We start from the raw sequence: 27,541 nt of genomic DNA, 5'->3' as shown, positions 1-27,541 counted from the left end.
CGCATTGCAGTGCATGTTTAAGCTGTCCAACTGCATCAAAGTAATCCCTCTCTGGTCAGTCCCTACACTACTCTACTCTACTATGCACTGCTCTACTCTACTATGCTTTGCTCTTCTCTTAATTCTACTCTGCGCTACTATTCTCTACTCATAGACTCTTTGCAAACTTTGCATTAAAACAGGGATTTTTGGTTCACACGCATTGCAGTGCATGTTTAAGCTGGCCAACTGCATCAAAGTAATCCCTCTCTGGCCAGTCCCTGCACTACTCTACTCTACTATGCACTGCTCTACTGCTCTGCTCTTCTCTTAATTCTACTCTGCGCTACTATTCTCTACTCATAGACTCTTTGCAAACTTTGCATTAAAACAGGGATTTTTTGTTCCCATACTTTGCAATACATGTTTGCCACTTCGCCCAAATGGATGTTTCCTGTATGTCCTCGGGTTTTAGTGGTTATACCGGGATAATGCCTGCACCTACAAGCATCATTCCGGTATCATTCTTTTCAACCGGCGATTCTGAGTAAGGCAGAAGTGATCTGAGTGGCTTATTAGCCACTCAATCACTTATGAGCATGGCAAAAGGGGGTCCCATCCCCTCCCGCCACCGCCACTGCCACTCCTGTACAATTGTGGTGCCCAGGAGCGATGCGGCCAGTGGCCTAGGCTGCCCTGTACAGAAAGAGAGGAACTGATGTCGTTCCTCTCTCTCTGTAACCCTGAAAACTGGGAGTAATTGGTAGTTCTGCCTCTTTGTTTACCTGGCCATCAGCGGCCAGAAAAACAGCCGATCGGACCAATCTCGGTCTGATCGGCTGCTTTAGGGGCCAGGGGAGAGATTTGGGGTCTAATAGACCCCACATATCTCCATAAAAAGGACCTGTCATGGCCCATGCTGTCACAGGGGATGTTGTTCATCCCGTGTGATAGCAATAAAGTTAGTACAAAAAATGTTTGTATAAAATAAATAAATTAATGATAATAAAAAAAATTAAAGTGCCACTGTGCTTACATGCAAATGCAAAAGCATACGTTACTCCCACACGCATACGTAAACAGGTGCTTGTACCACACGTGAGGTATTGTCAGGAACGTCAGCGCGAGAGCAATAATTCTTGCACCAGACCTCCTGTGCAACTCAAAACTGGTAACCTGTAAAGGTGTTTAAAGCGTTGCCTATGGAGAATTTAAGCACCGTAGTTTGCCGCCATTCATCAGGCAGACGCAGTTTTAAAGCTTGACATGTTAGGTATCAATTTACTCGGTGTAACATCATCTTTCACAATTATACAAAAGACTAACTTAAGGGCTAACTTTAGTGTTTATTTTTAGTTCATGAAAGTGTTTTCTTTCCAAAAAAATTACGTTTGAAAAACCTCTGCGCAAATACCATGTAACATAAAAAGTTGCAATACCCACCATTTTATTCTGTAGGGTCTCTGCTAAAAAAATATATAATGTTTGGGAGTTCTAAGTAATTTTCTAGCAAAAAAAAAAATATATATTTTTTTTTATGTAGGAGTGAAGTGTCAGAATTGGCCTGGAAAGCAAGTGGTTAAGCTAACCAACTGTGTCAAAGTAATTTCTGCCTGGCCAGTCCCTACACTACTGTACTCTACTCCGCTCTGCTCTACTCTACTCTAATTTGCTCTACTCTACACTACTCTGTTCTAATCTTCTCTGCTCTCCTCTACTCTACTCTACTGTACTCTACTCCAGGGCTCCAAAATTTCAAGTCGTGAGCTACTAGCCAGGCCTTAAGAGTTACTCGCCACTTGTTGCCCCACCCAAACCCTACCCTGCTCTGCCCCTAAACACGCCCTCGTAAAATATCTCATAAAATTACACTGTTAAATGCTTTAGCATGTTCCCTTTCATTGCAGAGCGATCACAGCATATCCCCTTTCATTGCAGAGCGCCCACAGCATGTCCCCTTTATTGCAGAGCGATCACAGCATGTCCTCTTTCATTGCAGAGTGCCCACAGCATGTCCCCTTTCATTGCAGAGCACCCACAGCATGTCCCCTTTCATTGCAGAGCGATCGCAGCATTTCCCCTTAAATTGCAGAGTGCCCACAGCATGTCCCCTTTCATTGCAGAGCGATCACAGCATGTCCCCTTTCATTGCAGAGCGCCCACAGCATGTCCCCTTTCATTGCAGAGCGATCACAGCATGTCCCCTTTCATTGCAGAGCGCCCACAGAATGTCCCCTTAAATTGCAGAGTGCCCACAGCATGTCCCCTTAAATTGCAGAGTGCCTACAGCATGTCCCCTTTCATTGCAGAGCGCCCACAGCATGTCCCCTTTCATTGCAGAGCGCTCACAGCATGTCCCCTTTCATTGCAGAGCGCCCACAGCATGTCCCCTTTCATTACAGAGCAATCACAGCAGGTCCCCTTTCATTGCAGAGCACCCACAGCATGTCCCCTTTCATTGCAGAGTGCCCACAGCATGTCCCCTTTCATTGCAGAGCGCCCACAGCATGTCCCCTTTCATTGCAGAGTGCCCACAGCATGTCCCCTTTCATTGCAGAGCGCTCACAGCATGTCCCCTTTCATTGCAGAGCGCCCACAGCATGTCCCCTTTCATTGCAGAGCGATCACAGTGTGCAGAGAGACCAGCGTGCACTTACCTGCAGCGGGCGGCTTCTCATCAATCCTGCGCGTCCTCCGTGTCTCCCTCCTCCTCCTCGGGCAGTTACAATTGTTCGCCTTTCGGACAATCAGGAAACACCTGCATCCTGATTGGCCAGGAGGAGGATCCCTGTGACAATAGCGAATATTCATTCGCTATTGTCACACAATGGGTGGGCTCAGGGCGCAGTGCTCTGCTCCCAGAGCCCATCCTTTTCTAAAAAAGAAAGTAATCGCAGGCTGGTGTGAACGGTGGCGGCGGCGGCAGGCACAGCTCGCCATCCTCAAAATCCCACTCGCAAAATGCGAGCAGGCGAGTGGAATTTTTGAGGGCTGCTCTACTCTACTCATACACTTTTTGCGTTAAAACAGGGATTTTTTGTTCCTATACATTGCAATACATGTTTAGGCTGGCCAACTGCATCAAAGGAATCTCCCTCTGGCCAGTCCTTACTCTGCTGAGCACAGAAAGCTCTCACACCCATGTGGACATTAAAACTCACCGCACATACGTGTTAAATAGGCGGCAAGAAGGTAAAAGAGGGGTAAGCCCTAACTGAGTGATCCTTAGTATTGATAATCTCAGGCGTGTTTTCATCCTAGTCGGAACCAACCAAAGTGAGCCTCCCAGGAAAGGATGACTGTACTGGGGCAGTCATCGCCAGCCGGGGCATTCCCCACCCTGCAGTCGCAAGTATACAAAAGAGCGTGTACATGAGTGGCTATAGGAAGGGGGATTCCTCGGCTATTTATGATTGGTCCAGTACAGTGACAACTTCCTGTGGGTTTGTAAAAGGATTGAACATGCCCAGGCTTATCCCTAATCTTTAGTTTATCAGGGAACTGCATATCCTAAACAATTGGCATGTTTTTTTAAAGCGGAGCTCCACCCAAAAGGGAAAGCTCTGCTTATCTGCCCCCCCCCCTCCCCTCCGATGCCACATTTGGCACTGTAGCGGAATGGACACTAAGAGTGTGGTTTGTGTTGGAAGAGTGAGGGAGCAGTGTCCCTCAGGAGATGGGTGGGGGTTTGTTATTGTTAAATACCTGCATTCTATTGTTCTATTGTTCCTGTCTGGCTAGAGTAGGTTATTATGGGATGTTCAGCTTTGTGTGTGGGATGGCTCGAAGAGGGAGGGGTTTTCCTAGATTGTAGTTCCCTTGTGTTTGTGTTTTCAATAAATAAACTTAGTCTAGTTTGACTCCCAGAACTGCGTGTCGTCCAGTTACTGGGGGGGTTTTGCCTTGGATATTTTAGTACTTCTTCAGCTTCAAGGATGATACAGTGGAGATACCTAGGCTGGGTATTGGAGCTCCGTTACAGGCACTATTTAGAGGAGAGGGCGGAGCGGGTACCTTGTTTTGACATGCACCCGCTCCCACTTCCGGCTTGGTTCGCCTCGGCAAAATGAGCCGGAAGTTTGTGCCCCTCCCTCCTTCCCCCGCAGCTATCTGGGACACGTCTTTCACAGGTCCCAAAAGACAACACAGGAACCCTACTGGTTGATGGACACAGCGTTGTCACCTGCTAACAGGATTTGCCTGCACAGGGGCCTTTATGGCAGGAACACTGGGCTTTTTCTGTGCAGATTAAAAAAAAATAATGAAAACTGTTTCTGAAATGGCAGTAACCTGTTAAAGAATATGAGATTTTAGTGATTGGGTTTACATCTACTAGCTATTTGGATACATTCTTGAAACACTTATGCCTTTTGTGAACAGTGGCCTTTAAGTATTGCATTTTCTTTTTTTATGAATGTAGCAATAGTATCTTATTCTGCTATTTCCCTTTATTATTAATTGAACGTGTCCCCTATCTGTTCTTGATCCTCTACTGCCATCTTGTGGTTGTAATACAGAATGCATGCAAAGTATTTAATCTGCTTCCTTCCATCGGCCAGAAGAAGTCACTTGTTCTTTAATGTTGTGGATGTTTCATAGCTTATCCAAGCAGCTTCTTTAGTTCAGAATAAGCGAGTCCAGTTGAATGTGATCGACTTCTAACAGCTATACCATGAGAATCGTCACCTTCTTTAATTATTTTCAGTCTTTTTTAATCTTCTTCCTTTTTTTTTTTTTCCAGGAGCATTGGTGTAATTACGTATATTCTGTAAGTATTTTTTTTTTTTTTTTTTTTAGTACCATTCAAAGCACTATATTTAACCAAGATAAAGTTACATTTAATGAAGGTTCAACATTTAGCAACTGACATTGTTGATGATCAAAACAGACACATCTAAGTTTGCAAGCATCCGGGGTAAAGCTGTCTATTTTCCGCACCGCCATTGACATCATCTCTTCCACGAGCGCTTCAAGCCTCGCTTTCAGATCGCTCTACTGCAGGGGAGTCTTCCCGGTCATAATTGCAGTCTGATGGCAGTGTGGAGGACGGTCTATGTGTACAGCTTTACCCCGGATGCCTGCATACTTAGATGTGCCTCTTTTATTCATCAACCATGTGAGTTGCTAAATGTTGAACCTTCATTAAATGTATCCATATTGCTACACTTAGAGGCGCCTCTCTTCTCTTTTATACTCTGTAGCTCCTGTTTGATTTTGCTTCTAATCCCCTTGTGGAGGGACATTTTATGGTTACACAACCTATCACATTGCTATAATCTTTTTATATGGACTATAAACTGAAGGACTTATGAATGAGTAGTTGTGGAACGGATCATCTGAGTTTCCATTATTTCTTATGGGGAAATTTGCTTTGATATACGAGTGCTTTGGATTACAAGCATGTTTCTGGAACGAATTATGCTTGCAATCCAAGGTTTTACTGTAGGCTGTATCTGCTCACCAGTGATAGGACAGTACAGCAGGGAGAGGAAAGAGAAGGACTCGGATTGGTTGCATTGGCAGCTGGACTTTGGCCTTGCCCTTTTGCAAGGAGGAAATGCTGGAAAAAGAGGAGGACCCAGATTGGCTGCATTGACAGCTGGACTTTGGCCTTGGCCACTGGCAAGGAGGAAGTGCTGGTAAAAGAGGAGGACCCTGATTGGCTGCATTGCCAGCTTGACTTTGACCTTGCCCACTGGGAAGGAGGAAGTGCTGGGAAAAGAGGAGGACCCTGATTGGCTGCATTGACAGCTGGACTTTGGCCCTGCCCATTTGCAAGGAGGAAGTGCTGGGAAAAGAAGAGGACCCAGATTGGCTGCATTGGTAGGTGGACTTTGCCCTTGCCTACTGGCAAGGAGGAAGTTCTGGGAAAAGAGGAGGACCCAGATTGGCTGCATTGACAGCTGGACTTTGGCCCTGCCCATTTGCAAGGAGGAAGTGCTGGGAAAAGAAGAGGACCCAGATTGGCTGCATTGGTAGGTGGACTTTGCCCTTGCCTACTGGCAAGGAGGAAGTTCTGGGAAAAGAGGAAGACCCTAATTGGCTAAATTGACAGCTGGACTTTAACCTTGCCCACTGGCAAGGAGGAAATTCTGGGAAAAGAGGAGGACCCTGATTGCCTGCATTGCCAACTGGACTTTGGCCTTGCCCACTGGCAAGGAAGAAGTTCCGGGGAAAGAGGAAGACCCTAATTGGCTAAATTGACAGCTGGACTTTGACCTTGCCCACTGGCAAGGAGGAAGTGCTGGGAAAAGACGAGGACCCTGATTGCCTGCATTGCCAGCTGGACTTTTGCAAGGAGGAAGTGCTGGGAAAAGAGAAGGACCCAGATTGGCTGCATTGGTAGGTGGACTTTGGCCTTGCCTACTGGCAAGGAGGAAGTTCTGGGAAAAGAAGAGGACCCTGATTGGCTGCATTGCCAGCTGGACTTTGGCCTTGCCCACTGGCAAGTGGGATGCTGAAGGTGATCAGTGGCAGCAGGCAGAGAGAGTTTTGGAAGGCCGCAGAGAGAACAGACTGACATCATAAATAATTCACCCAGGAGCTGGAAAGCCATTTGACCACGCTGACCAGTTTAGAATCTTTTCTAAACTCCTTTCTTCTGGGATGGATTTCAGAGGCAAGAAGAGATCCTCATTGGCCAACACAGTCACGTGGCCTCGCTGACCAATAACTGCCTGCCAATGTGAGCATTATGATGCTTATGGACTCCGGGGTTACTAGTGCTCTGTATAGTCTACGGATCATCTTACCCTTTAAAGCGTATGCGAGTCTAAAATCTATTGCAATCTATTGCAGCATTTTGTACCTGGCATTTCGGCCAGTACAGCACTTGCTGTTACAGGCTGACAACACTCAGCCACTCCCTAGCAATTAGCAGTAGTGTTGTCATCCCCAAGTTGAGGCTTGGGATGTTTATCAGGTCTATGTAATAAGGGCCGTCTTTAACACAGGGCAAAAGGGGCAGCCTCCCGGGGCCCGGTCATTGTTGTGGGGCCCAAAGCAGCTCCCCCTTGAGCCCACACTGCCCACAAATAGTTAATAAGTGGATTTAGGAGGGCCCAAGGAAATGTTTGTCCAGGGTCCAATCAATATTAAAGACGGCCCTGTATGTAATAGGCAGCCCAATGGCCAACTAAACACGGCAGGCTGACAACGTTGATGCTAATTGCTACGCAGTGGCTTAGCATTGTCACTGCAACAGGAAGTGCTCTTAATTTTACTCCTGTGGCCACACCTCCTCTGAGAGTGCTGCAGTGGAAAAACTGTCCATAGAGGAGGACATGGAGGCCTCAGTAGTGTGGTGGAGCCTTTATGATCCGTCTGGCAAGCAGGGGACACAGGAAACTGCTATAGTAAACAGTGATGTCACCCTCTTACCTAGACAGCCAATCACAAAACTGGCTGAACAGGATTACTAAACATTTTGGTGGTACAGCAATTCACATACAGTATAAGGATGTAGTCTCTATTTGTAGCACAGAGTATTGAATATGGAATGGCGCAGGTAGGGATACAGCTAAACTACAACACATGAATGTGCTGTAGGGGTGTAGGAATTATATTAAAAAGTCCAAAGGTCCAAAGATATCTGTGGCATCTCCTCAAAGAGACTGAAGTGAGCTCTGCAATATATAAAGGAAACAGGGCGCTGACTAAGTGTAGTACACAGGAAAATACTTTATTTATTGAGTTATTCTAAAAATGTTTGACCCACTCAACCCCCTATATTCTCACCTTTTTTTTTTTCCAGTCTCAGCGGAACGTCGCCATTCCAAGGTGAAACTGACTCAGAAACATTAACAAACGTAGTCGCCGGGAATTATGAATTTGACGATCGCTACTTTAAAGAAACCAGTGAAATGGCCAAAGACTTCATCCGACAGCTGCTGCTCAAAGATCCCAGGTCTGTCATCCATACTCAATGCCGTTAGCTCCCCCTGCTGGCCACGTGCAGGACGGGTGGGCCTTTATGGTCACACACCACACATATGCATCTAGGGACTGAGGCCTCTGTGCTGAGAGCGCGCTCACTGTGCGCTGCCGGCCCAGTGACTGAGCTGTCATAGACTGCTCCTGGCCTCTGTTTATGATTGGAAGCCAGTGGGACGGGCTCCTGATCATGTTATCACTGTGACAGCCAATCACGGTGATCATGTGATTGGGAAGTCTGTCCCCCCTCCCAGCGGTAACAGTAAAAAAAAAAAAAAAACTTTCTCCTGTAAAACAATTACATTATATGCTAGTATGCATTCCATACTAGCACATTATGAAATACTTACCTTAGAATGAAGCCCTCTAGCAACGCGCTGTCAACGCTTACAAAGCTTCCATCTTCCCCGGGTCTTCCTTCCGGGTTCGCGGACTCCGGCTGTGTGAGTGGCCGGAGCCGCAATGGTGTCCCCCCCCCCCAAGAAGATCATTGCAGTCCCCCACTAACATTCTGTGCTGTTGTGAATGCTTAGCTGATCTGATTCGCTCCCAGCTGTCAAAACTGAGAGCAAATGAGCAACATGCAGTGACCAATACCAACCAATCACATTTTTTCTTTTACTAATTGATTGCCGTGAATTGCTTTATTTTAGAATTTGTAAAAATTCCGCTTTTTGTTGTCTCCGCAGCGACAGGATGACAGCGGTGGAGTGTCTTATTCACCCATGGATTAAGGTAAGTGACAATTGGCAACAAGGGGGCACTCCCATGGAAAATCTCTCATCCACAGAGATGGGACTTTAACCATTCCTGGACCGGGTCTTTTTCTGATACTTGTTTACAAGTTAAAATCTTTTTTTATTTTTGCTAGAAAATTACTTCAGCCCCCCAAACATTATTTATATATATATATATATATATATATATATATATATATATATATATATATATATAATATATATAATATATATATATATATATATATATTTTTTTTTTAGCAGAGACCCTAGAGAATAAAATGGAGATCGTTGCAATATTTTTTATCACACCGTATTTGCGCAGCGGTCTTACAAACGCATTTTTTTTTAAAAATAAAATAACTTTTTTTAATTAAAAAATAAGAAAACAGTAAAGTTAGCCCAATTTTTTTTATAATGTGAAAGATAATGTTACGCCGAGTAAATAGATACCCAGCATGCTTCAAAATTGCGCACGCTCGTGGCATGCTGGCAAACTTTGGTACTTAAAGATCTCCATAGGTGACATTTTAAAAATTCCAACAGGTTACCAGTTTAGAGTTACAGAGGAGGTCTAGGGCTAGAATTATTGCTCTCACTCTAACGATCGCGGTGATACCTCACATGTGTGGTTTGAACACCATTTACATATGTGGGCGCGAATTGTGTTTGCGTTCGCTTCTGCGTGCGAGCTGACGAGGACGAGGCGCTTTATTTATTTTTTCTATTAATTTTATCTTTTATTTTTTATGTTTACACTGTTTTTTAAAAAAAAACAAAAAAATAATAATTTTTGATCACTTTTATTCCTATTACAAGAAATGTAAACATCCCTTGTAATAGAAATAAGCATGACAGGACCTCTTTATTGTGAGATCTGGGGGTCAAAAAGACCCCATATCTCTCATCTACACTAAAAAAGAAAAAATAAAGGTAATTTTTTTTCATGATGAAAAAAATGGGCTCTTTAAATCCGTTTCTAGGAAGTGACGTATGACGTCACTCAGGTCCTCCAAGACCATAGAGTGGAGTGGGGGCCATCTTGCCCTCACTCGACTTCCTGCCTGAGAGGACAGCGGACCGGATCATTCTCCCTGCTACCGACGGCTCCTGTAAGCATGGAAAACAGCCAGGGGCACCTCTCCCGCCACCCATAAAGGTGATCCTGCGGCGAACCTGCTGCTGGGACCACCCTTATGTTAAAGCGGACCCCCCGCTGTTTTATGCCTGCTAGTGCCATCTGCTGCCATAACCCCGGTATTTAACGCCAAAGTACAGACGTAAATACACGGTGGGTGGTCCGTAAGTGGTTAATGGTCATAGGGGCCACATCTGCTGACCTCTTCTAAGTCTCTGGCTTCAATGCCTTTAGAATCACCAACCCGAAACGCTTGCAGATATTGAGTTTTGACTTCACTGGCTCCAAGTACTAAAGCTAGGGAGAGCCAGGCAGCAAGCATTTTCAAGAGGTGGCCAGCACTGGAAGCCCTTGTGTCTCATAGTTTTTTCTTTTACAGCAAACCTAAACCCTCACTGTCTTCCTCTTTAACATTACGCGACAGTTCTTCGATCCAATTTGGCGTAGTACTCTTTCCTTGTCAGTAGGTGGTACACTAGCTCAGTTTATTTCTACGTTATAAGAGTATGTTTCTGTTCCCGCAGCCGCTGAACAGAAAGCAAGCCGTCAACAGAAGTCGATCGTCGATCAACATGAAGAACTTCAAGAAATTTAACGCTCGCCGGAAATGGAAGGTGAGTCCTGAAAGGATTCAGGGGCAGACTGGCAACTTTCAGCCCAGGAGGCAAATACAAGCCAGAGGCCCACAGTGAAGCGACTCGGCCACCCCTCCCACTCTCTCTCTTCCCGTCCTCCTCCTGACCCCCATTCCAGGCTGAAGCCCTGCTCCAGGTACTCTCTATTTACCGGCCAAATCCAGGTTCCCAACCTGGCCAGCAGGGGGCGGTTTGGGGGAGCTGGGACATGTCATTTGGGGCTAGCTAACGGCGAGGGGAGGAGAGTCTCCAGTGGGGCATGGAACCGGCCTCTGCTCAGACACAGTGTACACCATCCATGCTTGTGGGGAGGTCTGCGCTCTGTCCTTATCTTCATCCCGCACTCAGTAGGTCAGTGGCGGAGACTTTTAACTTCTCTTCACCAGGAATCCTTTAGGCATGTCTGTGGCAGAAGCGGTGCAGCCTTTTTACGGGGCATCAAAGCAGCCCGGGGGGCAATTGCCCCCTGGCCCAGTCCTCCCTTGAAAGGATTTACGTGAAATTATCCAACTAAAGGAAGCTAAGAAAAACAACACTGGTGGAAGACTTCATGGGTCTCAGGAAGTTGCTTCTCTGTTGGGCTTGGTTTACAGGTGCAGCTAGGGGGCAGGAAAAAAAACAAAAAAAAACAGGCAATTGAGTTGCGGTTTTACCGCCGCCGGAAGCAGGGCTTGCAGCCGCTGAGGGCTGGACACATACCATGGCCCGCAAAGCAACCCTGAAGCAAAAGGAAATTAGATAGCATGTCGCATTGTGACCATAAACCTTATAGACTTTGGGCGCCGGTCCAAGTTATGGTCCTATAATGCTCCGAGGACTCACATTGGTTGTAGAGAGCCCATCCCAGCTCTGTCCTTAAAGCGGAGTTCCACCCAAAAGTGGAACTTCCGCTTTAAATAGTCCTAACCCCCTGACATGCCACATTTGGCATGTCATTTTTTTTTGGGGGGGGGGGCAGCGGGTACCTAGTTTTGACAGGTACCCGCTCCCACTTCCGCTCAGAGCGCCGCGGCGCCCTGAGCGGAAGTTCTCCTCTCTCCCTCCCTCCCTGCAATCTTCTGGGACATGTCAGAGGTCCCAGAAGATTGCCGGCCAATCACAACGCGTATCGCAACTCGCGCATGCGCAGTGCGTAACCGGCTGTGAAGCCGCAAACTGTCACAGCCGGGTGCCCACATCAGTGATGCCGGCGCCGCAGAGCAGAGAGGGAGAAGACAGCGCATCGCTGGACCGTGGGACAGGTGAGTGTGCGGTTAGGCTGGAACTCCGCTTTAACTTTGTATTGACATATAAGCAGGGCTTTTTTTTTCTCAGAGAATAGGTGCAGGAACTCCTCCCACCTCCGTCACCGACCCTTGGTTCCACCCCCTACCCACCTCCCAGAACCGCCTCATTTAGAGTATACAGAGTCAAGTATCATTATATCATGCTAAGTAATTTGTATGGAATTTGGTAGTAATAACAAGAAAAAGCAGTAAAATAGATTCCCCACAGCCAGTAGAAATATAGCCCAGCAACAATAACCCCCTCCCCCCGGCAGCATGGGACCCCAGCAACAAATGACCCCCTGGCAGCAACAGATCTCTCAGAAGCCAGCATCAATAGACGCTCCAACAGAGAGGAACGATTGACTCCTTCCCCAACAGTAATTCCCTTCCAGAAACAATTGACCCCCCCCCCCCTAGCAACATAAGCCCTCCCCCCAGAAACAATAGATCCCCCACCAGCAACAATAGACCTCCCTAGAAACAGTAGGCCACCACACAAAAATAGATCCTCTCAAGCAACAATAGATCCCCCAGCAGCCAGCATCAGTAGACCCTCCATCACACCACAGCACCTCTTGCCATTGCATACATCCAGTGCTGGAGGTGCCGGAACTCCATTCCCCCGCGTTCCCGCTGAAAAAATGCCCTGCATATTAAGTCAGTATGTGCAGAGGAAGCAAAAGTAGAGCAAACATATATTAAAGTGCATAATGGCATCAACCAAGTTAAATGGTCAAAAAACATACATGTAAGCAATAAATAATGATTAAAAGCATATTGTCCATCCAGTTCATGAAAAAAAATAGATATATGAATACAATGTTGTCTGTAGAAAAGTCCACAAAAGTGCAAAATCTCCCTTGGAAAGAGTGACCGTGATCTCTGGTATGTATGACCACCACCGGTGAATGAGGTAGGTAGGGGGCTTACCAGATGGATAGGACCCAATAGAGTATACACTCTTTAGGTCACTCACGCATATGAGGAGAGATGGTTGTCACTGTATTGCTGACACTAGAATGCCTTCAGTACTCAGAGACCACCTCCAAACACCAGACATCATCTGGTGAGACGAAACGCGTTTGGTCAGCTACAGGTGTTGTGTTCACTGTGTCTACTATTTACAAGCACTTTTTTTTATCATCGAGTGTTCCTACTCTTAAAATAAATGGTTCCTTTACTGGTATACACTAGGTGACCTTTCTATTTTATTGAGTTCTTGTGGAGGATATCTCGGCTGCGGTTTCAAGTCGGTTACCCATTGAATTTTCCATATGGATGTTGTCATGCGTTTGGAGGTGGTCTCTGAGTGCTAAAGGCGTTCCAGCATAAGCAATATAATGACAGCCATCTCTACTCATATGCGTGAGTGACCAAAAGAGTGTATACTCTATTGGGTCCTATCTATCTGGTAAGCCCCCTACCTGCCTCATTCACTGGTGGTGGTTAAACATATCAGAGATCGCAGTCACTCTTTCCTGTGTCTTGACCTGGTTGGAGTTCTTCGGTTGCTGCATCTCTGGTCGCAAAAGATTGCTAATTAGTTATGATCCTTGATATGTGGTTAGGAGCAGGGCTTTTTTTCAGCGGGAACGTGGGGGAATGCAGTTCCGGCACCTCCAATGAGTGCTGGAGGATCTACTGATGCTGGCTGCTGGGAGATCTATTGTTGCTGGAGGGGATCTATTTTTGCCTGGCAATCTATTGTTGCTGGTGGAGGATCTTTTGATACTGAGGGTTAATTATTGCTGAAAGCAATCTACTGTTTAGGGAGGGGTCTACTGTTGCTGGCTGCTAGAGAGTCTATTGATGCTGGCTGCTGGGAGATATTTTGCTGCTTCTGGGGGGTCTATTGCTGCTGGGGGGGGGGGGGGGGCATCTATTGCTGCTGGACCTATTTTATTGCTTTTCTTGTTATCATAACCTAATTCTATACATTCCAATGCATAATTATACTTGGCTCTATATTCTCTAAAAGTGGCTGTACTGGAAGCTGGGTAGGGAGTGGAACCAAGGGTCAGTTCTCGTAGGTTGGAAGGGGTGGAACCAAGGGTTAGTGCTCGGAGGTTGGAAGGGGTGGAACCAAGGGTCAGTGCTTGGAGGTTGGAAGTGGTGGAACCAAGGGTTAGTGCTCGGAGGTTGGAAGGGGTGGAACCAAGGGTTAGTGCTCGGAGGTTGGAAGGGGTGGAACCAAGGGTCAGTGCTTGGAGGTTGGAAGGGGTGGAACCAAGGGTTAGTGCTCGGAGGTTGGAAGGGGTGGAACCAAGGGTCAGTGCTTGGAGGTTGGAAGGGGTGGAACCAAGGGTTAGTGCTCGGAGGTTGGAAGGGGTGGAACCAAGGGTCAGTGCTTGGAGGTTGGAAGGGGTGGAACCAAGGGTTAGTGCTCGGAGGTTGGAAGGGGTGGAACCAAGGGTTAGTGCTCGGAGGTTGGAAGGGGTGGAACCAAGGGTCAGTGCTTGGAGGTTGGAAGGGGTGGAACCAAGGGTTAGTGCTCGGAGGTTGGAAGGGGTGGAACCAACGGTCAGTGCTCGGAGGTTGGAAGGGGTGGAACCAAGGGTCAGTGCTCGGAGGTTGGAAGGGGTGGAACCAAGGGTTAGTGCTCGGAGGTTGGAAGGGGTGGAACCAAGGGTCAGTGCTTGGAGGTTGGAAGGGGTGGAACCAAGGGTCAGTGCTCGGAGGTGGGTAGGGGGCGGAGACACAAAGTAACTTAAAAGGTGGAGTTCCTGCACCTATTCTCTGAGAAAAAAAGCCCTGGTTAGGAGCACCTAGTAAACAATGGTTATCTCGCTTGAAAGTACATTTGAAATATTGAAACAGAAATATCAGATCCAGCCAACGTGTTTCGTCTAATTCCGAAACTCATTGACGGTATCTAACCTGATTTTTACTAGGTGCTCCTAACCACGTATCAGTATGTACAGGCAATCACTGAACTCCTGTGCACAGAGAATCCCTCGTTTTTCATGGTGTGAATGAGCCCATAGCTACTACCAACACTAAGTAATCTCTAATTATCCAACCTAGAAGTGTGTGGGATTGTAATGCTACTAAATTATTATTCATTTATGTAGCACTAGCATCTTCTGCAGTGTACATGTATGTTGTAATTGAATATGATCATATCTCTCCCTCAGCTGTCATACAACATGGTGTCTGCGTGTAATCGACTCTGCCGCATGAAGCTGCTATGTAATCCCGCCAAAAGTGATGAGGATCTGGTAAGTAACGGGGGAAGCCCCCACCAAAATAAGGAACAGTCTTTTAGATCTACCACATACTGTCAGGATTATTCAAAAACACAGAGATGGTGAGATATGTGACCAATAGCCACCCTTAGGAATTCACATTGCTGTATGCAGGTATTATATCTCAACCCAAGAACATATATTGAATATATTGCAGCTTATTGGTCCTTGGATGTGGTGGCTGCATTAGGTTTTCATTTTGGGTAATAGCACACTCCCTGTCCTAGGGTGACAACGCTCAACAACTTGAAATTGGGTAGCCCTAAGAGAAAAGCACCAGCTTTCATAAAGAACAGTTTGACTTTACAACTAAAAATGGTGTATGGGTTTCCTCACCCCTCTGCCAATCCCAGACTTCAGATGGTCTTTAGATGTGGTGGCTACACCGCCAATCCCAGACCTCAAATGGTCCTTTGATGTGGTGGCTACACCACCAGTCTCAGACCTCAAATGGTCCTTAGATGTGGTGGCTACACCACCAGTCTCAGACCTCAGATGGTCCTTAAATGTGGTGGCTACACTGCCAATCCCAGACCTCAGATGGTCTTTAAATGTGGTGGCTATACTGCCAATCCCAGACCTCAAATGGTCCTTAGATGTGGTGGCTACACCACCAGTCTCAGACCTCAGATGGTCCTTACATGTGGTGGCTACACTGCTAATCCTAGACCTCAGGTGGTCCTTAAATGTGGTGGCTACACTGCCAATCCCAGACCTCAGATGGTCCTTAGATGTGATGGCTACACTGCTAATCCCAGACCTCAGATGGTCCCTAAATGTGGCTACACTACCAATCTTAGACCTCAGATGGTCCTTAGATGTTTTGGCTACACCATCAGTCCCAGATCTCAGATGGTCCTTAGATGTGGCGGCTACATCGCCAATCCTAGACCTCGGATGGTCCTCAGATGTGGAAAGGCTACTTGAAGTGATTCTTTAAGTTACCCCATTTCCTTCCCAGCCCCTTAGGACTCATCTCAACTGGGTTTTGCCTTTTTTTGAGAGCACCAGTTTGAGATGCTTCTGAGGTCCTTCAGAATTCATGAACAGGTGCAGTTGAACACTTTCTGACTTGCATTTGACCTGCTTGAGGCAGGGCTTGCATAGGAATTCAAAACCAGTCTGATAGTAACAAAAGTCCATCAGCATTGACCAGTGATGGCGAACCTTGGCACCCCAGATGTTTTGGAACTACATTTCCCATGATGCTCATGCCCTCTTCATTGTAGTATTGAGCATCATGGGAAATGAAGTTCCAAAACATCTGGGGTGCCAAGGTTCGCCATCACTGGCATAGGCCCTGTGACCCAACTGTCCATATTCTTGAAAGATCCACCCATGAGGACCCACATAGCCACTCCCCAACTGGTCTCTATTCATCACTATGGAGATGCCCCTATCGTTGGTATGTTTAATACACATTCTCTCTGTAGCCGTGATGGCGAACCTTTTTGAGCCCAAGTGCCCAAACTTCATCACAAAACCAACTTATTTTTTTCAAAGTGCCAACCCTGCAATTAAACTGCAGACACCCAGCCACCCAGGTGATGACCGAACACTCCAAGAGGGATTGTAGTCAATTCAGCACTCTCCCGGGTTCGGCGTCCAGTGTCGGTGTGCCTGGCAGCAGCTTCTCCTTTTGTTAGTGCCTTTGATCACCCTCCTCACTCTTCATCAGGGTTCCTCAAACTGCGGCCCTCCAGCTGTTGCAGAACTACATATCCCATGAGGCATTGTAAAACTCCGACATTCACAGACATGACTAGGCATGATGGGAATTGTAGTTCCTGAACAACTGGAGGGCCATAGTTTGAAGACCCCTGCTCTTGATGGTGTCCTCTCAGCACCATCCTCTTGCTCCTCTCTGGCTGGTTCAACTCCAGGGGCTGCTGTGGCTTGGGCACTCTTTCATTTCTGAACCACCTCGCGTGCCAACAGAGAGGGCTATGTGTGCCAGCTGTGGCACACATGCCAAAGGTTCGCCATCACTGCTCTATAGGAATGAATGGGTTCAGTTCAAGCCCTATTCAACCTATAAGTGGAAAACAAATCTCAAAAAGCTGACAATCCCCTATTTACCCTTTCAGAGACAATGTGAAAGCGACCAAGAGGATGAGAAGACCAAACCCGTCACACTCCTACGAAGGCGTTTGAGCAGTTGCTCCTGATCTGATGGGACATCCCTCCGATTTTCAAGCATGTACCATCCTCCTTCAGCTGTCTGCAGTACTGACCACAATGGGAACCCCGTGTCTACAGGAAACCAAGAGAGACGTGGGAATCTGGAGAAGCATAGCTGCTAGGGTACCAAGAGAAGGTGGGCTTTTCCAACATCGCCCCAATATGGACAATTATCTCAGATTGGTTGCATGTGACTGTTTACGGGAACTTTTATTTAAAGGAAAAACAAGCATGTCGCATGTTTTAACTTTTTTTGCCGCTAAGAGTCGGCAAATACTATCGTTTAACCATAGTGGCCTACCAACCTTGCCATGAAATGGAATTGTTACATTGGTGAGTGCTTATACTTTATCGCAACATATGTTCTAGTGCATGTTTTTAAGAAAACGTTTGGGAGTGTAATCACCTTATGGTAGGTGGAACTTGTACGTTTGTTCATGCTGCCATCTAACACATTATCGCGAACCTGTCGGCCATTTTAAAATTAAAGTCCTTCCTAAGAGCGTATACCACAAGGTGCTGCTGGAATACCCTATTCTGTGTACCTCTCTGGTTTAGTTTCACTTTGTTACAAGGACTACAACTTCTGGATTTTACCCCACCAACCTTTACCTCCGTTAAGAGTCTTATGCCTTGTTTCCACTGAGCGGTACGGTTCGGTACGCAATTTTTGCCGTTTCCATTGTCAAAAGTTGGGAATGGTACCCTAATTCCGAACCGTACCGTATCACTTTTTTTGGGACTCTTTCGTTGGGGTACCAAGCACATTAGTACCGTACCAACAGGGTAGAGCTATACTGTTGAGGTACTGTTGAGCTGAGGTACTGTTGAGCTGAGGTACTGTTGGCGGTGGAAACGCAAGTCTGATCAAGGTTTACCGTTCCGAAACCGCACTGAACTGTACCGAACCGAACCGTACCGCTCAGTGGAAACAAGCCATTAGTGGCCATTGAATGGTTGGGTACTGCTGGAATACCCTATTCTGTGTACCTCTCTGGTTTAGTTTCACTTTGTTACAAGGACTACAACTTCTGGATTTTACCCCACCAACCTTTACCTCCATTAAGAGTTATGCCTCGTTTCCACTGAGTGGTACGGTTCGGTACGCAATTTTTGCCGTTTCCATTGTCAAAAGTTGTGAATTGTACCCTAATTCCGAACCGTACCGTATCACTTTTTTGGGACCCTTTCATTGGGGTACCAAGCGCATTAGTATCGTTCCCAACAGGGTGGAGCTACACTGTTGAGATACTGTTGAGCTGAGGTACTGTTGGCGGTGGAAACGCAAGCCTGATCAAGGTGTACCGTTCCAAACCGTACTGAACTGTACCGAACCACTTTTTTGGGACCCTTTTGTTGGGGGTACCAAGCACATTAGTACCGTTCCCAACAGGGTGGAGCTACACTGTTGAGGTACTGTTGAGCTGAGGTACTGTTGGCGATGGAAACGAAAGCCTGATCAAGGTGTACCGTTCCGAACCGTACTGAACTCTACCGAACCGAGCCGTACCGCTCAGTGGAAACAAGCCATTAGTGGCCATTGAATGGTTGGGTGTCAGGCAGGACTTCGCCCACAATTTAGGGTAGTTACAGGTAGTTACTAATTAGCTGCTGACTTGCTTTTTCAGGTGGCGAGAGGGGTGCCCCTCCGGGATCTCCATCCCACCCCCGAGCCCGGAACTGAAGCTGTTAGTCCCGCCCCTTTACCACAGAGCCCATGGAGGAGCGGAAGGTCTTTGATGGGCTCTATGGTATAGGACGAGTACTGTCATCACTTCCGGATGTAAACCGCGCCATTTTTAAATCTTGAAAGTAGTGGTGCACCGAAATTTGACGAAACCGAAAATTCAGGATGCACTTGGCCGAAATCTATGCTTTTTTTAAAAAAAAATAGATATATTTTTATAAATAATTGTATTATATTTGATTTTTTATTCACTATCATGAATTTAATTGAATATGAATTTATTTTCGGACATTATCGGCACCTTTTTTGAGGCGGTGTTAAAAATCCTGATGCTGCATTTTTGGTGCATATTTGGTCAGGACCTCCTCACTGAAATGCACTAAGAAAACAGCAAGAAGACAAAAACAATGCAACCGTGTTGTGTTTTTGATGCATTTTTTGAGTCACATGACCTATAAAAAACACACCAAGCATGGTAAAATTGCGGGCGTTTTCGGCAGCCATTATCAGCACCTTTTTTGCCTTCAGCACAACGCTGAAAACACTATTTTTTGCCTGAAATTTTGGTGCATCACTACTTGAAAGCCTTTTTATTACAGCGATCTTGGTGTGATCTGACACTTTTAGGGCAGAGGAGACATCTGGGGTCTAATAGACCCCCGATCCCTCCTTAAAGAGTACCTGTCACTGCCTATTAGAGTCGGTTCACACTGAGGCGACACGACTCCTTACTACTTCAGGGGCGACTTGTGCATTACCATGCACCACAACTTCGGAGCGACTTGCAGGGACTTCACATAATGGAAGTCTATGCAAGTCGCTCCGAGGTCGCCCCGAAGTAGTACAGGACCCTTTTTCTAAGTCTGAGCGACTTGTGTCGCTCCTATTAGAACGGGTCCTGTAGCAGTCAATGGACCGCGAGGGAGCGCGACTTGTCAGGCTGACAAGTCGCCTGACAAGTTGCGCTAGTGTGAACCGGCTCTTACTGTCACAAGTCATGTTTATATTCCTTGTAACAGCAATAAAAGTGCTAAAAAAAAAAAAAAAATTATGACCGATTTTGGACCGACCGCCGCAGTTATATCGTGGCAGGAAGGCCCTCCTGCGCAAACCGACGTAGCTCTACGTTGATCGTGCGCCTACAGCTAGGTGGCAAGCGTGTGCCGCCACCGGCGAGCTCCCGCCTTCACTCGGCAACGGGGACTCCAATGCACGGGGCCAGTGGCTCCGATTGCCGCCGGCCACCCGCGATCGCTCCCCGCTGAGAGAGAACAGTCAGATGTTGTAAACACAGCCGACCGTTCTTCTCCCTGGAATGATCACAGGGCTCCTGTGATCCTTCTATATAGGAACACAGGTCTCTATGATCATTTCACAAGCCACGCCCCCATACAGTTAGAATCACTCCCCTAGGCTCACATTTAACCCCTTGATCACCCACTGTGTTAACCCCTTCCCTGCCAGTGTCATTATTACAGTAACAGTGCATATTTTTTAGCACTGGTAGTAATGTCACTGGTCCCCCCAAAAGTGTCAAAAATGTCAGTTAGGGGCCCGTTCTGTCTGCTGCAATGACGCAGTCCTGCTAAAAATTGCAGATCGGCGCCATTACTAGTAAAAAATAAAAAAAAAACAATAAAAATGACAGAAATCTTTCCCGTAGTTTGTAGACGCGATAACTTTTGCGCAAACCAATCAAAATACGCTTATTGCGATTTTTTTTTTTTCTACCAAAAATATGTAGCAGAAAACAAATTGGCCTAAAATGTTAAAAAAAATTGATTTTTAAATTTTTTTTGGGTAATGTTATATAGCAGAATGTGAAAAATATTGTTTTTTTTTTTTTTTCTCAAAATTGTCGCTCTTTTTTTCAAAAATTAAAAATCGCACAGGTGATCAAATACCACCAAAAGAAAGCTCTGTTTGTGGGAAAAAAAGGACGTAAATTTCATTTGGGTACAGCGTTGCATGACCGCGCAATTGTCCGTTAAAGTAACGCAGCACCGAATCGCAAAATATGGCCTGGTCATTAAGGGGGAAAATCTTCCCGGTCCAGAAGAAAAGGTGGTCTCACCCTTGAAGCTCCCAATAACACAAAGAGACTAAAGCAGAAAGGTCCGCTGGATTTCTGGCTAAAAAAATGAATAAGCGATTATCTTGCGACGCTCTTTGGCAGAACTTTAAATGTTTTTAAATGGCGGACCGACTCCCTTCCAAGAGTCTCTATAGTAAAGAAGTCACCAGATGCTGTGAAAGAGGAGAGGAAGGGAAGGAAGTCACTTCCATAATGAAGGTTTTAGGGAATTTTGGGAGTGTCATGAATAAACCCCATTGAGTACCGAATGTTAGGTTGGACAGGTAACCCTTTACATGAGAGTCCCCTTGGAGTCCACCCATACATTTAAGTCCAAATAACAGTTCCCTTTGGAGTCCACACATACGTGAGTCCCCCATCAGAGTACCCCCTTACATCAGAGCTCCCTTACTAGTCCAGCCATACATGAGTTCCTCACCTGAGTCCCCTTTAGAGTCCACCAAGACATTTAAGTCCCCATCAGCATTCCCCTTACATCAGAGTCCCCTTCAGAGTTCACTCATACATGAAAGTCCCCATCAGAGTACCCCTTTACATCAGAGTTCCCCTGTACATAAAAGTCCCCATCAGAGTACCCCCTTACATCAGAGTTCCCTTTGGAGTTCCCCTGTACATCCCCTTTGAAGCCACCCTGTACAAGACATTCCCCCATTAAAGTTCCCTTGGAGTCCACCCATACAGTAAAGTCCCCATCAGTGTTCCCCTTACATCAGAGTTCCCTTTCGAGCCACCCTGTACATGAGAGTCCCCATCAGGGTCCCCTTGGAGTCCACCAGCCATTAAAGTCCCCATTAGAGTCTTCCTTACATCAGAGTTCCCTTTAGAGTTCACCCATACATAAAAGTCCCTATCAGAGTCCCCTATAGAGTCCGCTCATACATAAGAGTCCCCATCAGCGTTCCCCTTACATCAGAGTCCCCTTTAGAGTTCACTCATACATGAAAGTTCCTATCAGAGTTCCCTTTGGAGTTCCCCTGTACATGAGAGTCCCTATCAGAGTACCCCCTTACATCAGAGTTCCCTTTAGAGTTCCCCTGTACATGAGAGTCCCTATCAGAGTACCCCCTTACATCAGAGTTCCTTTTAGAGTTCCCCTGTACATGAGAGTCCCTATCAGAGTACCCCCTTACATCAGAGTTCCCTTTAGAGTTCCCCTGTACATGAGAGTCCCTATCAGAGTACCCCCTTACATCAGAGTTCCCTTTAGAGTTCCCCTGTACATGAGAGTCCCTATCAGAGTACCCCCTTACATCAGAGTTCCTTTTAGAGTTCCCCTGTACATGAGAGTCCCTATCAGAGTACCCCCTTACATCAGAGTTCCCTTTGGAGTTCCCCTGTACATGAGAGTCCCTATCAGAGTACCCCCTTACATCAGAGTTCCCTTTGGAGTTCCCCTGTACATGAGAGTCCCTATCAGAGTACCCCCTTACATCAGAGTTCCCTTTGGAGTTCCCCTGTACATGAGAGTCCCTATCAGAGTACCCCCTTACATCAGAGTTCCCTTTAGAGTTCACTCATACATGAAAGTTCCTATCAGAGTACCCCTTTACATCAGAGTTCCCTTTGGCTTTCCCCTGTACATGAGAGTCCCCATCAGAGTCCCCTTGGAGTCCACCCATACATTTAAGTCCCCATCACAGTTCCCTTTGGAGTCCACACATACGTGAGTCCCCATCAGAGTACCCCCTTACATCAGAGTTCCCTTTGGAGCCACCCTGTACATGAGTCCCCATTAAAGTCCACCAATACATGAGAGGCCCAATCAGAGTCATCCCTTACATCAGAGTCCCTTTTAGAGTTCACCCATATATGAAAGTCCCCATTAGAGCCCCTCTTACATCAAAGTTCCATTTAGAGGTCCCCTGTACATGAGAGTCCCCATCAAAGACCCCCTTACATCAGAGTACCCTTTAGAGTTCACCCATACATTTAAGTTCCCATCAGAGTCCCCCTTACATCAGAGATCCTTTTAGAGTACCCCTGTACATGAGAGCCCCCATCAGCGCCCCCTCTTACCTCGGAGTCCCCATCAATGTTTGTGCTTATATCAGAGTCCCTCCTTACTTCTGAGTGCCCTTTAGAGTCTTCCAGTAAATCAGAGTCCTCCCTTACATCAAGGTCCCCGTCTCTTTACCACCTCACAAATTTCCAGCATGGCTTGGAGCCTAGATATCCTGGGAGTGTAGCTGTAGCAGCAGGCAGAGGCAAAGCTCATCTGGGTGGAGGAAGTGCTGTCCCCATGTAAACGCTGGGACAAGCACATGATTGGTTGTCAGGACACTGGGGGTCCTAGTAACCAACAATGGTACAATAACAACTCAGCTGGGGGGAACCTGCATTTAAGACCAGGTTGAGGGGATTGTGGATGCTTCAGAGAAATGGAGACTATAGGCCAGTGATGGGGAACCTTGGCACCCCAGATGTTTTGGAACTACATTTCCCAAGATACTCATGCACTCTGCAGTGTAGTTGAGCATCATGGGAAATGTAGTTCCAAAACATCTGGGGTGCCAAGGTTCCCCATCACTGCCATAGGGTGACCTGAAGACCTGTTTGAGAGGCTGCTGATTCTAGCTACGGCCCATAGGTTGCAGGCCCCTGGCTTTGACCATCACTGTGCAACAAAACCCTTCCATAGTCTAATCTCTTACAGTTGGGGCTTAAAACTGAATTCCAGGTATGGATTTGTTTGCAACGTTACAATCCAGAATTTGGGTCCCGTGCCGGGTGGCTTCCCTGCTGTGTAGTAAACACAGGAATTATTCCCTTGCTTGGCACGGGCACTATTAAAAGAACACCTTGCATTTTTATTAGTGAATGCCAAGTGTTCTGTGACTGGATAAGGGGACATCACCTGTCCAGCTGTCCACCTCATCCAATCAGAGGACCATCTGCATTGCATTCATTGCAAAAGTGCAAAGCATTCTCTGTGCAAAAGGCTGTACTGCGATATAATAACTACAGAGAATTGCTTGCTTGCATGGCACAAGACCCCCAAGATATTGAGGGTCAATGTAGTAATGGCAGCTTCCACAGGCATTGACCAGGTATATATATATATATATATATATATGTGTGTGTGTGTGTGTGTGTATATATATATATGTATATATGTATATATATATATATATATATATATATATATATATATATACATACATATATATACATATCATATATATCCTTACATTAATCCATTGGACCAAAAAATACCCTCATACCTGGAATTCAGCTTTAACTATAAGGGGCGGGCCTTAGATAGTATAGTGGACTTAATTGGTACATAACATTTCTAAGATGCCCGAATGCCAATGCCTACCCCTACCATGGCATCCTCCTTCACAGCATACTGTTGCCCCCTAAGACTACATATATTCCTTAAAGGAGATTGGGTTGAGAGCTTTAAAATTTGTGATCTAAAGCAAAGTAACACTGAAGATAGTGGACAAACTTTGGTGACATCACTTACCTCTACAATGTCTGTATCACCTCCCCCCCAATATGCCCCTACATCTCCTAAAAACCCAGAACTTCCAGATATGGATCCCTCCCTCATCCCACAATACAGTGATCGGAGCCTAAGCCATCGTTTGCTGGCCCTTGGCTGTATCACGTGGGTGGTGGGAGGAGAAAAGGCGTGCTTAGCCCTGTGCAAATACCGACTAACAGAAAGTCAGATTCAGAATACTTTATTGATCCCAAAAGGAAATTATTGGGAAAGTCAGTATTTGCATAGAATTTAGGCAGGCCATAGATGATGCGGGCTTGATTCTCCCTTCAACACAGTCAGTATTGATGGGGGATTCCTCTCCCGCGGAGCCATAGGTGGATTGACCTGGTACAATCAGCCCGCCCATGCATGGATTGAATCTCGGCTGGTCCCTGCTGAATCGGCTGAGATTCGAACCATCTATGGCCGGCTTTAGGGATGCAGCAGAACATGGAGGGACAGACATTATATACAGAGGTAAGATATGGCACCAGAATATTTCTTCTATCTGCAATAGTAGTTTGCTCATTATGACCTTCTTACCTTATTTTCTATTCCGCCAACCAGTGGAAGCTCCGCCCATTAAACGGGGCAGCTCAGATTTCATGTTACCTCTGTTAAGGATCTTGTACTGTTAGTTTGCAGACATATTTTTGTATTTTTCTGGTGTGTGTGTGTGTTTTCCATTACTCATGGTTACAAGGTATGCTGTGTTTCAAAGAAATATCTTTATCAGAGTGTTTTTATTTTGACGGCTTTTATATAAAAAAATACAATAAATATGATTTTGTTATTATTTTGTATATGATTTGTGTTTATTGGTGAAGGAAGATGAATCGGGCAATGTACCTAAAGGGTGTCTACAGGTGGTTAGTTTTCTTTCATTAAACTGATTTCTCCATCCAGGCAAACAAGATGGATCAGATGATTACCTTCCATCAGGCAGGGATGGCCACAGTGCAATTATTATTTTTTTCCTGCAGGGATCAGGGGTGCAAAGTCAGGCTTCTGCAGACAAGCCCTGCAGCTTTCAGGCTGTCAGTTTGAGGCTCGGTTCACACTGGGGCTACTTGTCAGGTGACTTAGAAAACAACTGTGGTGGATGACCAAAGAATTCTTTCCCTGGTGAAGAAAACACCCTTCACAATAGTTGGCCAGATCAAGATCACTCTCCAGGAGGTAGGTGTATGTGTGTCAAAGTCAACAATCAAGAGAAGACTTCACCAGAGTAAATACAGAGAGCAACACCAAAAGACCTGGAAGACCACGGAAAACAACTGTGGTGGATGACCAAAGAATTCTTTCCCTGGTGAAGAAAACACCCTTCACAACAGTTGGCCAGATCAAGATCACTCTCCAGGAGGTAGGTGTATGTGTGTCAAAGTCAACAATCAAGAGAAGACTTCACCAGAGTAAATACAGAGAGCAACACCAAAAGACCTGGAAGACCACGGAAAACAACTGTGGTGGATGACCGAAGAATTCTTTCCCTGGTGAAGAAAACACCCTTCACAACAGTTGGACAGATCAAGAACACTCTCCTGGAGGTAAGTTTATGTGTGTCAAAGTCAACAATCAAGAGAAGACTTCACCAGAGTAAATACAGATGGCAACACCAAAAGACCTGGAAGACCACGGAAAACAACTGTGGTGGATGACATTACATTTAGGTGGCATTACTTACTCACAGAGAATGTGTTTACATAAGGTTCTTTACGTTTTATGGTCACAATAAATCCTACACTCTAGCCACAAAGTCTTGACAATGTGACATGTATATGGGATTTAGTTCTTTCTACCAGATTTAGGTCAAAGGGTTATCTTTGGGAAAATAGTGAAATTAAATTCAATGTCCCAAATTTGATCGTAACACAACACTGCCCTCTGGTGATTGCTTTATTTTGGGTCCGAGTCATCAAAATATTAGGAAATGAGCCCCTTTGTGACGTAATGGTCATATGGAAATCAAATCCCCGCCTACGTTTCATGTAGCATAAAGTTTCAAGGCAGTTAGAAGGACGGGGAGAATTGAAGAGATCGGGAAAGGAATAAGAGGCTTTGATGGGAGCTCTGGAATACTGATGGGTGACATTTGATCCTGAAGCCAGGACAGCGTGACATCCCATACAACAGAAAAAGAACTTTGTTTTGGTAAAGTATACAATTCTAATTTGCCTTATCCATATACTGCTAACTGATCCATTTTCACACCTAAACTGTTAGCATCAAGATTTGAATTTAGATCATTCTAACTGTAGTATGATTGGTTTAATTTTTCTTATCTTGGAATTTCAAGCTAATTTTGGCTTTAGTAAATGGTTCAGTTATGATGTATTCTTTATAGTAGATTAACTAAATAGAAGTTTACTTTATCAAAACTATCTGGACTTTTAACAAGTCGCAATGCATGGTATAACAATTTGTATCCATGCAACTTTATTTAAAACATTGGAATTATGAGTATCTGTTGGCTGAGAGAAGTCACGTGTCAAATCTGTCAGATTGGTTGCCATCTTTTATGTCCTCTTGGTAGGCTATTAACCGCTTGCCGACCGCCCACAGTATATTTACTGCGGCAGTCAGCCCCTCCTGGGCAAAGCGACGTAATACTACGTCGCTTGCCCAGGAGCCTGCAGGGGGCGAGCGCGCGCCGCCGAAGGCACACTCCCGCCCCCGCTCGTTTAGGGACATCCCCACGCAGGTGACCGGCAGCTCCGATGTCCGCCGGTCACTCGCGATCTCCCGCTGGAGAGGGAGAAAGGCAGGCGGCTGATGTAAACAAAGCCGTCTGTCATTCTCCCTGGTGTAACAGCAGAGATCATACGATCCTGCTATGTAGGATCGTATGTCTCTGTGGTTACATCAAAAGCCACGCCCCATTACAGTTAAAATCACGCTCCTAGGGACACACTTAACCCCTTGATCACTAATAAAGTTAACACCTTCCCTGCCAGTGTCATTTTTACAGTAACAGTGCATATGTATAACACTGATTACTGTAGTAATGTCACTGGTACCCCCAAAAGTGTCAAAAATGTTAGTCAGGGGTCTGATCTGTCCGCCGCAATGTCACAGTCCCGCAAAAAAAATTGCAGATTGCCGCCATTACTAGTTAAAAAAAAACTATAAAAAATACATAAATCTTTCCCTTAGT

The 27,541-nt window shown here is 45.9% G+C and overlaps 1 protein-coding gene and 1 long non-coding RNA gene across 3 annotated transcripts in view; both read left to right on the top strand.

Annotated features, from left to right (window-relative positions):
• Window positions 1-17,578, top strand: part of LOC309543269 (death-associated protein kinase 2-like) — a 75,577-nt gene extending 57,999 nt beyond the window's left edge. For both annotated transcript variants that reach the window (XM_082242725.1, XM_082242726.1), the window contains 6 exons: window positions 4,721-4,747; window positions 7,733-7,885; window positions 8,601-8,646; window positions 10,311-10,400; window positions 14,824-14,907; window positions 17,022-17,578. In XM_082242725.1, coding sequence (XP_082098851.1) covers window positions 4,721-4,747; window positions 7,733-7,885; window positions 8,601-8,646; window positions 10,311-10,400; window positions 14,824-14,907; window positions 17,022-17,102 — 481 coding nt within the window. In that variant the 3' untranslated portion in view covers window positions 17,103-17,578. The remainder of the gene's footprint in view (window positions 1-4,720; window positions 4,748-7,732; window positions 7,886-8,600; window positions 8,647-10,310; window positions 10,401-14,823; window positions 14,908-17,021) is intronic.
• Window positions 17,579-22,628: 5,050 nt separating this feature from the next.
• LOC309569458 overlaps window positions 22,629-27,541 on the top strand; it is a 54,801-nt gene continuing 49,888 nt past the window's right edge. The window contains exon 1 of the long non-coding RNA XR_014226071.1: window positions 22,629-22,830. This is a non-coding gene — a long non-coding RNA (uncharacterized lncRNA). The remainder of the gene's footprint in view (window positions 22,831-27,541) is intronic.

The sequence above is a fragment of the Pelophylax lessonae genome (genome assembly GCF_965119305.1).
Source record: "Pelophylax lessonae genome assembly, chromosome: 13".
Classification (NCBI taxonomy): domain Eukaryota; kingdom Metazoa; phylum Chordata; class Amphibia; order Anura; family Ranidae; genus Pelophylax; species Pelophylax lessonae.
The sequence above is the reverse complement of the archived record's forward strand: the minus strand, read 5'-3'. Positions and strand labels throughout refer to the sequence as shown.